At 37.2% G+C, this 16,058-nt stretch overlaps 1 protein-coding gene across 4 annotated transcripts in view; it reads left to right on the top strand.

Annotated features, from left to right (window-relative positions):
* The window catches only part of ROCK2 (Rho associated coiled-coil containing protein kinase 2), a 107,897-nt gene that overhangs the window by 51,835 nt on the left and 40,004 nt on the right, over positions 1-16,058 (top strand). For all 4 annotated transcript variants that reach the window (XM_069011599.1, XM_069011600.1, XM_069011598.1 and 1 more), the window contains exons 4-6: positions 7,108-7,245; positions 9,822-10,082; positions 15,743-15,887. In XM_069011599.1, the coding sequence (XP_068867700.1) occupies positions 7,108-7,245; positions 9,822-10,082; positions 15,743-15,887 (544 nt within the window). The remainder of the gene's footprint in view (positions 1-7,107; positions 7,246-9,821; positions 10,083-15,742; positions 15,888-16,058) is intronic.

Genomic DNA, 16,058 nt, shown 5'->3' with positions numbered 1-16,058 from the left:
GACAGATTAACAGCGTTGGCCAAAACCTTCCTCAATCTTTATGTTTTATCTTTTAAAATTCATTCTTAAAAAGAACAAGTGTCATTTTCATTGTCTTGTGAGATCGTTTCTGTACATAGTAAACAGTAAATCTGAGTTTAAAACATGATGGATAGGAAGGGAAGAACTCAGGAATCAGTTTGCTATCATTTGATCAAAATAAAAAAGGCAGTTCATGGCAATTCTAAATCTTTTTAGCCACAAATATCACTGTATAATAATATCTGAAACCTACAAAAGAGCAAGCAAACACTGTGACAAAAGATTTTTGTTTTGTTCTTATTATTGTGGTGCTTTGTATTGTATTTAAGTGATTTAACTCACAGGGTTTGTAAAAGATTTTTTTCTTAACATTGTCCTCTCAACATTGTATGAAATATAATATCTAAAGTATGAATGGGATTACTTTTAAAATTTCTATTGCAGAGAAATTCTGTTATTAAAAAAAGGTAATCAAACTACACAAAATAACTTGGTGTATCACATATAGTCTAATTTTCATTTAATTTTGGTTTTTCCAGGACTTCCAAGTACTACTATGTGATAAATGGCACAAAAATGTGACCGTATGTATAAGATGGATTGATATATCAGTTTTGAAATAAGCATTGGATGTAAGTGCCAGATAGAATCTAGAATGCAAACGTTAGGGACAAGTTATTATGAGCTAACAGATAACTGCGCACCAGTTACCCGATTTTCTGTGTCAGCATTTTTAGTGAGACGTGTGGAGCAAGTCAATGGAAAGGGGAGCAAGTAATTTCCTGCAATTGAGGCTTGTTGTCTTGTTACCACAAGGTAACAAAAATTACCCTTTTGCTTCTACTTGTTGACGTGGAACTGGCATTTTACTGTTCTGTAGTAATTTTGCACTAGGAAGCTGGGAAAATCATGTTGTCTTGTAGTGTATAACCATTTTGGGAAATAAAAAGATGTGTTGCAGTTTTGTTGAGGAATGTGGTAATAGCTAAGCTGTGAAGGGCTTATAGGAGGTACACAGTGTGTATAATTCAGAAAATTCTTGGTATTTTCCGTATTAGTGTTGGTGAAATTTGTTGGAACTGGAAAAAAAAACCCTGTGACTAGCCTAATATTTGCATGACTCATGGGTAATTTGCAAATTTAGATATGATTAATGTGGCAGATAACAACATCTAATCAGCAATTTTTACTCATCTTTGTCATTTTTTAAGACACCTTCATCCAAGTCTGGTAACATGAGAATGTAGCACCCTCTTTCCTGTTTCTATCACAGTCATTTACATTTTGTTTTTATCCAGAAGAGTGAATGAAGTATAGAGTGGAGTATTTCCAAAAATCCTCATTTTCTAGCAAGACTTTAAAGAATTATTATGTATCTTTATATGATTTGATGTCCCCATTGGCAAGAAATTAAAAACAAAACCAAAAACTTCATCAGAACCTGACTTCTGTTGTGAAGGGGCTGCTGCAGGATGTTTGTAAGAAAGCAGTCTACTCTATGTCTTTTCAATGATAGTCACATCAAATGGTTTATTTTAAAGTCTTCTGTTAGATATTTGTATCTTTCCATTAATCCACAAGTAGCAGTGAGTAGAGACATTCCTTGTGCACTTGCATGTGAAGTCAGTGAAAAATCAAGTTGTAAGGAGCAGATATCCTCGTCCATTTGCTGAGGGGGTGGGAGATGAAAAAGAGAAAGTCCCAATAACAGAAGTCATGTGCCATTTTTAGATGTCACACTCACATACTTGCTGAAAGCATCCAGGAGGATTATATTTTTGATCTGCTTCAAAAATGAAAATACATTGTCTTCATATGTGTATTTCTTAAGAACAGAAGGGGTTTTCTAAATTATTTTATATTTTCTTTTTAACATTTCATTTCAAATAGAAGTCCCTGATTTGTTCTGGAAACTCTTTTTCTTAATTGACCATGTCATGCACAATTTAAATTTTTAAGAAGAGATGATTTTTTGTAGTATACATATTGCATTTGGACACTTTGAGGGATCTGAAGACAAACTTCATTTTTCATTTGCCTGACCATTAAAATGTAATGACAAAATGCCTAGTAACCTGGTCATACAATGATGGGGTTTGGGTTTCATTGTTGTCATGGGTTTGGTTTTTTGGTTTTTTTTCAATAAGAACTTCAAAAAAAGCAAGAATTCTTGGTATTGTAAGGGAACTTCTATGTGTGCATATAGAGCTCTTCTGTACTTCATATCAATTTAAAAGAACACTTTTTCTGAAATGTAAAAATACAAGTAGAAATCATCATGTTATGCAGTCTTACAGCTGAAAAGCAGTGGGCTAGTAAATACAACTGCAGATCTGAACTAATATTAGCTGGTGATGTGGACATACATACCTCAATTTTTTGCCTCACAAGGTATGGTACAAGTTTAAACTATTGAGCTAAGCTATATCTATTTCTACTCTATTCAAAATGTTAACACCACTGTTGCAGATGATGGATTTGCAGTAATGAAAATATTTTGCAACACTTTCTGTTATCAAAATAGAAATTTGCTTCAGTGGGGATTAAATACAGAAAGAACCATAAATAACCTGTGATTAAGTACGTGAGTTAAATTAATGACTGTTGTGTTATCAGTATGTGTTGTTATGCATAGGTATTGTAGCACAAATGTTTATTATATGTTTGTAATGGTTATATTAGTATGCTCATTTCTTGGCTTGTAATTTACGTTTGCAGCATAAAATAGCCAGCTATGACCTCCTTCATTTAATTTTGTTTTCCCTAAGTCTTCTGCTGCAGTATAGCGTTTTCTTGTTAAAGAAATGGTGTGAAGCAATCAGCTTTCCAGATCCTGTCAAGAAAGTGAAACTCATTCTCTTACTGTTGTCTTACAGCTAGTTTTTTTTTAAAAAAAGGTTCGATTTTTCCTCTTCCTCTCCCCTCCAAAAAATTTTAAAAATAGTCCAGTAAAGAGAGATCAGATGACTCTGGTCTGAGCATCTGACTTTGGTGGAGAAACAATTTCCTTATAAATCCAGAAGTATTAAACTCTACGCTTGAGCTCTGGTTTTGCTGGGTCTGTAATGATGGGAAAAGCTAAGAAAACAATTGCCAGCTGGCAGATCACTTCTTCTCTTATGCAGTGCTGTGAATAAATGTGTTGGTATCTAGGGCAGACAGAAAAATTGAATTATGATGCTTAATATGTTACTTCTGGTTTATGCAGAAACAATAATTTATGAAAAGCACATCCTGAGTACCTCGTGTTTGTTTTCATTTGTGGAAAAATCCTCTTGATTTGAACTTGAAACTTATCCATAGTTCCTTCTCCCAGGTTGTCTTGGTTTGAAAGACAGGTGTCTGCCAAGGAAGGCAGGAGTCTCCCTTGAAATGAAAAAAAAAAAATGCAACCCCCTTCCCTCCAAATTATCATAATTTTGAAATTGAGGGGCTTTTAGGCAAAGATATGAGGAATAAGAATAACAGTTCTTTACTGTTATATATCTATATGTGTATAACCAGTCAAACAAACAGCAATAACTCTGGCAGTAACAGCAAACAATCACAAACCCAGTCCCAGCCTTCTCGGCTGTCGGGCCCTTTCCCCTCGGGTGCAGTTCCGCTCGCAGCCGGCAGGGGCGCTGGCGGCTCCCGGTGAGCAGGGCAGGTGCGATGGTTCCCCCGCGGCTGCAGGGGGCGCTCCGGAGCGAGCTCGGGGAGCACGCGGCACCGGCGCCCTGGGATCCTGGGAAGGGATGGGACAAAGGTTTCACAAACCCCTGGGCAGCCGATCCCGGTGTCCGGCCGGACCCTCGGGAACAGCAGGCTGGAACGGCAGGGACGAGCACAAATTCCCGGTGGCAGACGAGATGTATCAAACTGCGGAGCTGCAGCAGAACTCCGGAGGTCTGGGCAGGCAGGGCGTGCGGGGCTACAGAAGTAGCGAGGGGCCGGGCGGCCGCAGCCCAGCTCCCAGCGGGGCAGGAAAAGGCGGGCTTGGGAATCCCGGGGTTTCTCTGGTAGAAGGCAGGCAGCTAGAAAAAAAAAAAAAAAAACAGAAACCTGCAGTGTTGACAAATTCCTTCCAGCCTCTCTCTCTGTCCAAGTCCAAATGCCAGGAGCTAACAGCCCACAAGCCCAGGTGAAAGAGAGTGGTACAGTTGGACCCCTCCTCCTGTGGCCAGGTCTTTTGTTTTTCTAAAGCACCCAGTAATTTGTCCCCCAGGTAACATGTATTGGGGAAAAATCTTCAAGAGAAAAAGAAAACAAAAGGAGAACTCCTAAAACCCCAACACAGGTCTAACCACGAAGGACTATAATTTTGCAGTGACACAGCAGACTGACCTGGTCATGTACTGGAAGACAAAGCTAAAGCAGAGTTAACCCTTGTGTTTGGGTACTACAGGATGGTCTGGGTGACAGTCTTTACTGTCTGATTTCTTAGTGTTGCAAACCAGTGGTTGTCATGGCCTGCCTAAACAGATGCTGGTTTATTTTTCTTCGTTAAGTGCTTTGTTTATTAGGTTTAGTTCCCCACCCACTGCTGATGTACAGTTCTGTAGTAAAGCAGATAAAGCGGTTGTGTTTTATTACCTGAAAATTTGTCAGGCCATGAGCTTTGATACCCTATCTGTAGTCATTTCTTATGGCTTTATTAAGTATTTTAGGGTACCTGTAATTACTTCAAGTCTTGGAGTTTGTTTCAAAATTCCATTCTAGGATATTAATTTTTTTTCTGAATCATAAAAGAGACAGTACCATTACCAATACTGCGTACTTAATCTGATAACTTCAAATGGATGTGTTATTTTCTGTGCCTACTGATTGTCCTCCCATGTGAATGCTGTGGAAATTATGCATGCCTTTTGTGTGTACTTGTTTATTGAAATAATTAGATTGTTGAAGCAGAGTAGAGTGAAATTATTTTTTCTAAATGAATTTTCATGAGTTAAACGAGGCCATGTTACTCAGTGTAATGGCATGAAGGGATTTTCCTACCTATTTTGAGAGTTACTCTGGTGAGCTGCAGTTTAAATTTGGCAGTTCATTTTAACAGTTGGAAGAAATTGAAACATCATGACAGTTTAATACATGAATAATCTGCTGTATGAGCCAATATCTGTATGTACAAATATAGCTCTGGGTAAAGAGCACAGTGACTAGCAGCTAAAAAGGCTGACTCCAGGGACCATGGTGCTAATAGAAGGAGGACTGTCAGCGGTAGGTCTGCTCACCTGCAAGGTGTGCCAAGGCACACTCACTCTCTGGGTGTGCCAGTATATTTGTTATTGCTTTGCTTCTGGGATTTTTGTACAGAGAAAGAACCTACCTTGAAATTTTCTCAAGAAATCATTTAGCCAATAACCTATTGGCACTATTTCAAGAGGTGCACAGACTGTGATTTTGTGCCCCCCACCCCTCTTTACTTTGCCTGTCCTGTACATGAGCTTCCTTCAGGCTGTGCTGACTTCCAAGAATTTTTTTCCCCAAGTAGTGGGAGACAGTGGTTCTTTTAAATGAAGGCAGCTACTCTAACTGCACTTAGGCAAGAGTGCACAGTGACTTTAGGAATTGTAAACTACTAAATACACTGCAAAGCTTCAATGAGAACTTTCACAGAAAATGCATCTTCAATTAAACAGTATCTTTTTGAGGTTTCTGGTCTTTGTGATTCTTCTGGTTTTGGGCAGGATTACAAAAGCTCTGCTTAGGGGAGTATAGTTTGTGGTGTACCACCAAGTCTTTGTAAATAATCCCACGTGGGATTCGTAAACGGGAAGAAGTTAGTTTTCAAAATACTTCTTTAGGACACCTTCACTAGCTGACTAATTAATGTCCTAAAACATGCTTATAGAGTTGTTAGTACGCATAGATACCATGTTTCTGTTCTGGTGTTATGTTGGAGGTTTTTTGATCTAACTGTAAAGAAGGTTGTTTGTTAGTGTTAAACTATGCAAGATACTAATAATAAAACCTTTGCACCTATATCTTGAAGGCAAAAAGCCCCAGTTTCAAGAACAGCAAGTCCTTAAATAATCCTGTTTCTGTTCACGTTCTTGCTCTTTCCAAGGTTATCCCTTCCATCTGATGCTTCTTCTATTCCTTCAGCAATATTAATTTTTGCAGCTCCTCAGGAGCAGGAGACTGGTGCTCCCAGATCTGTAGACCAAATAGGTGCCTCTCTGAAGCTTTGCACTGCAGCTGTCATGAAACTGCATCTACAGCTGTTCAGAAACGCCTATTAAACATTCTTTCAAGTAACATAATTAAAATCAGATACTGTACAAAACGAAGTAGTTAGGAGATCTGCTTTATTTACTAGATGTGAGGGGTTTTAAATGTACCAGAAAATCATAACTTCAAGTTTCTGGTGCATTTCACAATTTTCACAAATCAATTTCACAAACTAGTCCACTGAATTTTTAATTTTAACAGGAAAAAATATGCAGAAACTTAAGGTCCTGATGACTCAGACTTCTTACAGCTGAATACTTCTCACCTTGATTTCTTTAAGAAACACTCAAGAATGTTAAAAACCTGTTCCTTTAATAGTTTTTCATAAAATAGGATGTCTCATGATTAATTAGCTGAGTAATGACTTCAGTGTGCAATTTAAGGATTTGGTTTTGTGTCTACATTCAGATGAAGTTTTCAAAAACATTTTCATATTTTGTAATAAAAGCTTTAATTCCAGTTTTCCAACAAGATTTATTTCCAACAAGTTTTTCCAACAATTTAAGAACTTTTTAGGAAAATAAATAGGAGCAATTGTTTTGGTGTAAAATAAAAATTGACAGAGGCTGAAGCAGACCTCTTGCCCAGTTTCTAACATGAATTAATTCAATGGCTAGACAGTGTTCAGAATAAGAAAATAAAAGCAGAGTTAGACTTTATTTCCTGCTATGGTGGGTTTTTTTGAGCAGCTGTTAGGCTTTTCTTTTTAGGTTTGGAAGTTCTCAAATCCTTACTGTGTAGAAAATTGGGCATATGAGGACCTGGAGGCATTGCATCCCAGAAAGCAGTTTGCACATAGCAGAAACATGCTGTGCTGGTACTCAGGTTTTTAACAAGGGGTTTTAAAAAGGTTGCTTTCTCAACCAACAGGTTCGCCATAAAATGACACAGAAGGTTTATGCAATGAAGCTACTTAGTAAATTTGAAATGATCAAGAGATCAGATTCAGCCTTTTTCTGGGAAGAAAGAGATATCATGGCCTTCGCCAACAGCCCGTGGGTGGTTCAGGTAAGGAAGATGTGTAAAAGTAAAATAATAATAATAGCAACAACAGCAATAGTAATGATGCCGATGCCATAAGTACTTCCCAGATTTGAGGTGGTTTTGAATTTTCATTGAAACTTAAATCAAGATTTAGGTTCAGATTTTTACTTCTAAAAAATACATTTTTACAGTAATTTCACTAAGTTTTGTGTATTTGGCTATGTTACAAAGTAGATTAATTTACATTTTAGTCACTGCAAATGCATCGTAAAACAGAATTAAGCAGAATTTTGAAATACTTACATAATTGTTTGGAATAATAGGGAAGTTATCTTTCCACTATGAAAAATTCTGTATAGGAATGTAGAATCAAATGTGAATGGTATTTCCAGTCTTTCCTCATGATACAGTCAGTTGATCACAGGCAATTGGTATTAAGAGTCCTTTAAATAGTCACTGTCTTTTCAGCTGCAGTTTGGTATATGGATGAGTGTGCAGGCCTGGTCTGCAAAGACAGCAGGCTGTAGCAGTGGTTTCCTTGAAACCGTCTTCTCTTAGTGGTCAGTTACAGGACCAGCACTCGGAATATCCAAGTAATGGAGAGTAGACTTCTTCAGATGGTCTTGAACACCGTCACTCGTAGCTGTCTCGTGACATGTGTCATCAAGATGCTGTAATGTGAATTATGCCTTTGGGAACAATCAGTACTGATTATTGCCATTTGTTGTAACTGGTAAATTGCACTAGTCAACAAAAGGAGTAGTGAAAGCGTGTGTTTGGAGAAATTGTTACTCCTTAATTTTGTTAAATAATTAATTTAAATGCTCTCATATATATTGCCATGCTTCTGTATATTTAATAAGACTGGCTTTAAGTGTTCCATATGTTTTTCATAACAATTTACCTCAGGTAAACAAAGATTTAGATGTTTTGCTCTTTGAGCATGTTCTTTGCTCTTGCCTATATTTAGCAGAAATACTTAAACAAATAGATAATTTTTTTATTTAGTTCTTTGTTCTAGTAACAGTAATTGTCAGGAACTATTTTTCACATGCAGTTGAAAGTAACGAGAAATGCATGACGTGGATTTTCAAAGGAAGCTGTCACAAGCAGGATATAAATGTGTGTCTGCATTTGTAAATAGCAGATGAACTAAAGTGTAGTTGCAATTGTGCCTTCTATGATTACGTGTATTAGTGTGATATATTTAGGTGATGTGGTCTAGAGGGGTAGGATACTGAGCTGGTTTGAAGAAAATGTAAGCCCTCTTCTGATCTAGAAACTGGGACAGATAACACTGCTTCTCTGTGTCTAGTTTTCAATGTGAAAAACAAATGAAACAAGAGCCCTAGATAGTTTTAAATTTTTTTTTAATGAAATCTCTTGAGGACAGTAACAAAAGTGCTGTATAAAGACATAGTGCTGTTATTTATTATTATGTTATATTAATATCTCCATGTGTGAGGATATAGAGATTATTTTGAATCTTCACTTAGCTTTTAATGAACCAATGCATTATTGTACTCCATATTGTATATATTATCCATTTGTGCAAACAAATACAGTGCAATGTATATGTATTAAAATATATATTTCTAATCTAGGTCTTCTGTCACTAGTTACACAGTTCATTTTAATCTGAATGTCAAATATCCCTAATAACATACCTGCCTTTCATGGTTCCTCATCCTCCACAGTCTGCCTGATTCTGACTTCATCCTTTCCACGCATCCTATTTTTCAATTGCCTTTTAATTTTGTGTGTGTAATTTAAAGATGTGAATGATTTTCATTTTTAAGGTAAGGCAGTATTCCCTGAGAAATAAGGTGAGACTTTCAGAGACTTTCACACTAGTCATTGAACAGTTGATAGTAATGCTTTTTGCTGGACTGGGCTATTTTCAGACCTGGTGATGACTGAGTGGAGTCTCTAAAACTTCAGCACTCTAGGTCTGAAATACATTTTAAAGAGACTGAACTGAACTTTCACTATCATGCCAGTAGGAAACATACTGAACTGCAACTTAGACCAGACCAGTATTTTATTGTTAAGTACAGTATCTTTGAATTTTGTTATAGCTGTCTCCAGGAACATTTTGTTTTTATTTCTTATTTCAATATGTGTTGATTTAGGACAAAGTCAGCAGTGCAGTGACTTTTCAAACATGTACTGATATAAGGAATTTATAATATAGAATATTTAGAAACAGTTTAAGATGCTGCTCACTATTGAGCTATTTTCAAATCAGAACATGATGCTCCCTTTTGCAGATTTGATACTTTGCATTTTGACTCATTGATACTTCTTAATACCAAGAAACATGGAGATAGATAGACAGATAGATAGATGCTTACAGTATTAAAATAATCAGGAAATATTTTTCACTTTCTCGAAAATTATAATGAAGGTGTTTTGAAGTTCAGTAAATTTCAAGGTACTGTCATAATTAATAGAAAAATGTATATTCTATGCATATTAAAAGTAATCTTGAAAACATATTCTCAGGTCTAATGAAACGTCAAGATAAAGGGCTTTATTCTTTTCCCTAGGTGTCTGAAAAGTAATTGCATTTTTTTCCTTTCCTTTTTTTAACGTTGCAGCTATTTTGTGCCTTTCAAGATGACAAGTATTTGTACATGGTAATGGAATACATGCCAGGTGGAGATCTTGTAAACCTTATGAGCAATTATGATGTGCCTGAGAAATGGGCCAAGTTCTACACAGCCGAAGTTGTTCTTGCTCTTGATGCAATTCACTCCATGGGCTTGATACACAGAGATGTGAAGCCTGACAATATGCTTTTAGATAAACATGGGCATCTGAAGCTGGCAGATTTTGGCACTTGCATGAAAATGGATGAAGTAAGTATGCAACTGAATAATTTACCATCTATAAAACTGTAATTCTAAATTACATCTAAATTTAAGGTTATTGTCTTATGAAGTATAATACCCAAAGGAACACTCATCATATTAGGTACTTGGTTATAAAGCTGTTTCTTGCTTCCTACTTTTAAATGTAAGAGTATTTTAAGTAGTGTAACTTTTTCTGTTATAAACTGTTCTCTCACGTGGAAGAAGGATGTAAACTTACTCCGCTATTTTTGAAAGCAGGTGTGTTTCTGAATTTCTGAGGTACATTTTTTTTTGCCAAATGTCTGAAAAGCTTGCAAGATAACTCTTAGTTTCAACTTTAATAACCTTGGAACAGTTCATAAGGTGACATTTTTTTGTAAATGAAATTATTTTATAGTCAAGATACATTCCGTGTGGTTTATTCCTGTATCTAATTGTTCTCATAGCATCCTCTAGTGGTCATTCAAATGAGGTCACAATACGGCAGCAGTGGTATGTGATATATTGATCACAATCTGTTAGTTACTTGTCAGGATGCCAAGATGTCAGTTAAAATGATGTAATCGTCCAGATTTTACCATGTACAGCCAAATACAGTTTTCTAATGAGACTGCATAGGAATATTTTTAGCAGGATATTATCAAAAAAACTTGAAAATAAAACTACTTTTTGTAGTTCACAGTCTTAGAATCTTGCCTAACACACAGTGTTATGCTGTAATTTACAGAATATGAAAAATCCTAACAGATTCTAAAAGAATTGTATATGAATGTGTGTTATGATTTACCTGGTCTTTGAAAGTTTTCTGTAGTAGTGTTGGCTAGAGTGATCCTTCTAAGCTTACTTGCTTTTATGCTTTGGTTTTTTTCTGTATTGTTTGGGCAGTGCTTGATATAATTTCTGCAATCTACTTAATTTGCATTTGCATCATTAAGTTAATGTCTCTTCAGCAGTATCTAGTAGTACTGTCTCTGGTTAGGGTGGGTTTTTTTTCACATGATGATATATTAACTTCATCATTGTCCAACTGCAGCTGTTTATTGAAGTTCAGTCTGTTTAGTTCTGTTGATGTTGTAGTTGTTACTCTAAAGGCAAAAATAATATTTACCTCCATTTTGTTGATTTACTTGCCTATATTTTAGAGGACAGCATTTACTTTAATTGAAAAGATCAAAAGTAGTACTTGGTTTCTTAATTCAGTCAAAAATACTAATATTTGTTTTGAGTTTGTAGATCATAATGTCTTAAGGGAATCTGTTTTTCAGTGGAAGTGACAACAAAAAAGCATCAAAAAGCTCATAATATAAATCCTCTGTGCTGTTTTAGGGACCCCAGAAATGGTGGACCTACGCCTTTTACTTTTTTCTTCTTCACTTCTATTGTTAAAAGAATGGAATATTAAAATGTGGATGATGATACTATAAATGTGAGAAATGCATCCGAGTTTCTCATAAAAAGTTATAGTGAGCTCGGCTTTAGACTAGGCATCATCAACAGACCAGTGATCTCCTAGAGAAGTTCATTTTTTAAAAGATTACATTTTAAGTTCTTTGTATTTCTCAGATTTAGTGGAATGGCAAACATTTTTTCTACAGGAAGCTTTAGAAGTTGAGAGGTTCTGGATTGTCTCCAGATCTCATGCTACTTCTTACAAAACATGAACACATCCCAGCTGTGTAAGCATAATATTGGTGTTGGCAGACTGATTTGTAGAAAATATATGCTTACCCAATACATATTTATGTTTTTGGATTTGGATCTCTTTTAGCAGTTATGAGCATTAGCATCTTCCTTACGCTGTTGAGACCCGAGGAAAATTTGTTGAGAGATTTTTCTGACCTTTGCTGTGGAATTGGGTTCAGTGTTTGCTTAAGTCAGCCAGGCCAGAACAGACACTTGCAGCAGAGTTTCTCCTTATCATTTTGTGAAAAGAGTTGCTAAGTGTTTTAGCAATCTTTTCCAGCATAAAAGGAACTGTTCTGTTTATGTAACTCAGTTGTAATAACTGGGGGTTTGCAGTGTTGTTTTTCATTGTTTGGTTGTTTTTTTTAATTAGTTGTCTTTTTAAAAATCTACAACAAAGTGAGTATTTCTATTGTTGAATAAAGAATGGAGTTAGACTCAAAAATTTAGTAGGAATCGTGGTTCCCTTTTTTTGCCATTTAGGTATGATAAGGTAGACCAGGGCAGGGCTCACCAGGCTCTGTCTAATCCTCAGGTGTTGTGGAAGAAACTAAGACAGCTGCTGGCTTTTGGTAGGCATCGTAGGGCCAGGAGCTCCCAGTGTTGCCATGCACAGCACTGTCCTGTGCTAAGTGAGCTTTCAGCAGAGCACAGATTCAGAGTATATCTGTTGAAAAATATATGACCAAAAGAAGGGATGTTTGCCACTTGGGATTATTGCCTCAGCCCAGGCAGTTCAGCTGAAAGAAGCAGTGTATTCTTCTTTATGGAACCCAGCTTCTTTCTCATTGAAGCTTGTGCAGTGGACTCTGCTGGATCCTTCCTGCCTCAGTCCCTTGCTGCAGGACAGTGCACAAGCTGCCTGCAGCATTAACACCTGATATGTGCAATCCTCATGTTTCCACACAAACACCCTCCAGCTCTGGAAGGAACTTCCTGAGGGAGAGCCTGATTGTCAGCCTTGGTTCAAGACAGCAAGTCCTTCAGGTCTGATGGAAATCTTCCTGAAGATGAAACCTGAATTGCTTAGTCTTCAGCAATATAATAATGTTGAATGATGCTGGGAAACAGCAGTCTCACCACCACATTGTTAGGAGCTGCAAGAACATTGCTGTGTCTCCTGGACAGCCTATTTTTTTAAACTGTGCATTGTACATCTCTCACATAGCTGCAGGAGATGAGTTCCAAGGTCCACCATGATCTTCTGAGGTGATGAGAAAAGTTCAGGTAAAACACTGGCCTGAGACTCCTGACAGGAAGCTTTGTATGATAACTGTTAGAGCAAGTGTGCTACTCGGGCATAAATAGAGGCTTGGTGTTTGAAACACAGGAGTAACACATCGCCCAGAGAATACAGCGCCATTTAAGTCTCTTCAGAGTGTAGGGATTGCCAAGGTGCTGTGTACTGGACAGAGAGCTTGTCCGTGTTTACTCAGCTTTGATGCCAGAGATCACAGAAGTGAGTCTGACTGTGGTATTTAAGGTGCCCAGTACTTAAAAATACGTACAAAACAACACCCAAGTTCTTGGAAAGAAGAAATGTGTAAATGAGTGGAACAGAAATCTGGGAATTTTATATTCAGGTGGTAATGGGCCAGCCTCCCCAGGGATATGGTAGAATCCCCATTCCTGGAGGTTTTGTGATGCAGTAGGACAGGGTGCTAGATAATCTTATATAAGCTCCTTTTCCTATGGCAGTTTGGGACAGATGATCTTTCAAGTTCCCTTCCAAGCCAGGCTGTTTTGTGATCTGTAAATGCATTTCTAGGTTAATTCCTGAGACAGAAGGTAGTGAGTTGTATGGGGAATAAGTACAACCAGCTCCACGTGCTTCAGAGAGCTATGATCCATTGAAACTGGTGTTAGCATGCAAGGCCTTTTTTTACTGTGGAAATATTTTTTGTTTTACTGTTCAATTCTTTGGCATCTTCTCTGAAAACTTAAGGTGTTATTAGGTGGAGTTCTCTAGCATCTGTAACATTGTTGAAAAGACTTTCCTTTTGCTTCATACTAGCCATCAGACTTGGGTAGGTCTGGCTGGTTTTTGGCACAGCCTTTGCTTTGTTTAAGACTTCAGAAAATATCAACCTGTGTAACATATTAAAAAGTGTTCTTGCTTTGGTGTATTAATTATAGAGGGATGGGAAATGGGGTGTTATTAAGTGCTTAGGTGTCAAGGTGGTGAGGCTGTGACTGAAGCTGCAGACTTCAGAGAACTCTTTAAGAACTGTTTTGGTGACTTTGTTTTTAAAGAATCTCATTAGCCAGGGAGGGATTCAGGTGGCTTCAACCAGACTTGACTGAGCAAAAACTCAGACTTTCCCTTGTAATTTTGTGTTTGGATAAGGAAGAGATAGACACATACCAGTGTTGGAGGCCTCATTAAGTTGCCACAGTCCTACTGGATGAGCAGAATCACATAACCCTAGAGCAATTCCTCCTGTGCTCAAAGCAAAGAGAGGCTTAGGCTTCAGAGAAGACATGTAGGTTAGTGCCCACAGTGCTGTGACAAGCCGGACATTCAGACAGCGGTTCCTGCCGTGTGCTAGATCCGGTTTCAAATGCTCTCGGCTTTAGATTTCTGGAGTCTTTGAGCTTTAGTTTATTTTGCAGTGTTAAAGTGTGTTTGCCTGTATTTTTCTTTTCCCAGTGAATGCATTAGGTCCTCTGGAAAGAGTTAACTTCATTTTCTTATCCCATTATGAACAAGCTATGTGCTATCTCATCCAGGATAGAATGCAAAAGTTTACCTGCTCTTCATTCTGGAACTGAGCAGTTAAAATTTCTTTAGGTTTCAATTTTAGCATGAAATCATAGAAGATAATAGGCATTTGCCAGGAGTGCTTGAACTATTCCATAGGTCTCTACGGTGTTTAGTCATCCCTCTAGTTTTTGCCTCCTGGTTCATGACTTTCTAGATTCTGTTTTAGTACAGAAATAAAAGCTTTTCACAGTTCATATTGTGTATGAGAAAGAATATTGTAATGTGGTGTCTAAGTTTTACATATCAGTACAATTCCCAAAAAGGAAGGTTTCTCTTATTTTCTTTAAATATATATTTTGACCTTAGTTGTTGCTACTAATATTCTGTATTAATATTCAGAATTAATACATATTGCCATTCATGCTGATGGCAAAATGCATGAAGAACCTTTGTAAGATAACTTAGATAAAATTTCAGATTGAGGAACAGAATAAAAGATGAGTGTACTTTTGGACTTCTCTGACTTCATCCAGGATTTCATTTCATTCATCAATCTGATCTCTCAGGAGTGAATTCAGTGAATTTGATTAAAGGAAACAAGACTTATAACTCTGAACCAGAATGCTGGCAGATCTGATTGATGCTTCTGCGCCACTTAGGCCTTACATTTTTAGTTTCTCAGTGTGAAGCAGAGGATGAGGAATCATTCCATTGATACAACTGTGGTAATATGTTAATAAAAAAATACTTAAAAAAAAAAAAAAAAAAAAAAACTTTGCTATTCCTTAAAAATATCTTCTCCTTTTATTCTTCTTCCTAGCTTTAAACAAAAAACAAGCTGTGTCTATAAAAATTTGCCTATAACACTCGATTTATTGGCTAAATAAATTGTTATGTATCTGCTTTGTATGGCCTAGAATTCATAACTTGTCAAAATTATTCCAAAGTTTGTCCTTGAATTCAATCAGAAACGGAGCAGTCTGGTATGGTGTGTAGCTTCATACTGAAACCAATGGTAAAAATAAAATTGTTGAATTTTGGGAAGATGAAGTTAAGAAAAATCATTACGGAGTAGGCAGGGGTAAGCACATTACCAAGAAATGTCATTTCAATCCACATTGCTTCTTGAATAAAAAAACAGTCTTTAAAACACACTCCTCAAACCAAGTATTTTAGGCTATATTTTTTATGCTTTTCTGTCCTACTAACAGAGGAATTGGTTAAAGAGGTGCTCAGAAGCCCCTGGAACTGAGCTGTTTGTATTGTTACTGTTGCACAGACAGGAATGGTGCGCTGCGACACAGCCGTGGGGACCCCCGACTACATCTCGCCCGAAGTCCTGAAATCGCAGGGGGGTGATGGTTATTATGGACGGGAATGTGACTGGTGGTCTGTAGGGGTTTTCCTTTTTGAGATGTTAGTTGGTAAGTAGTGATTTCTTCTGCTAATGAGATTATCATTGAGTCTTTCCTGTGCCTTTAGCTGTACTTTGCTGCATGGAGGCTGCTCCTACCTCACGAACAGCTTCTTTTGGCTGATGCTGCAGCTTCATTCCTGTTCTCTTTGCTCTCTGTCACTCTTGTGCTGTGACAGCT

Source organism: Aphelocoma coerulescens, chromosome 3 (genome assembly GCF_041296385.1).
Source record: "Aphelocoma coerulescens isolate FSJ_1873_10779 chromosome 3, UR_Acoe_1.0, whole genome shotgun sequence".
Lineage (NCBI taxonomy): Eukaryota > Metazoa > Chordata > Aves > Passeriformes > Corvidae > Aphelocoma > Aphelocoma coerulescens.
The sequence above is the reverse complement of the archived record's forward strand: the minus strand, read 5'-3'. Positions and strand labels throughout refer to the sequence as shown.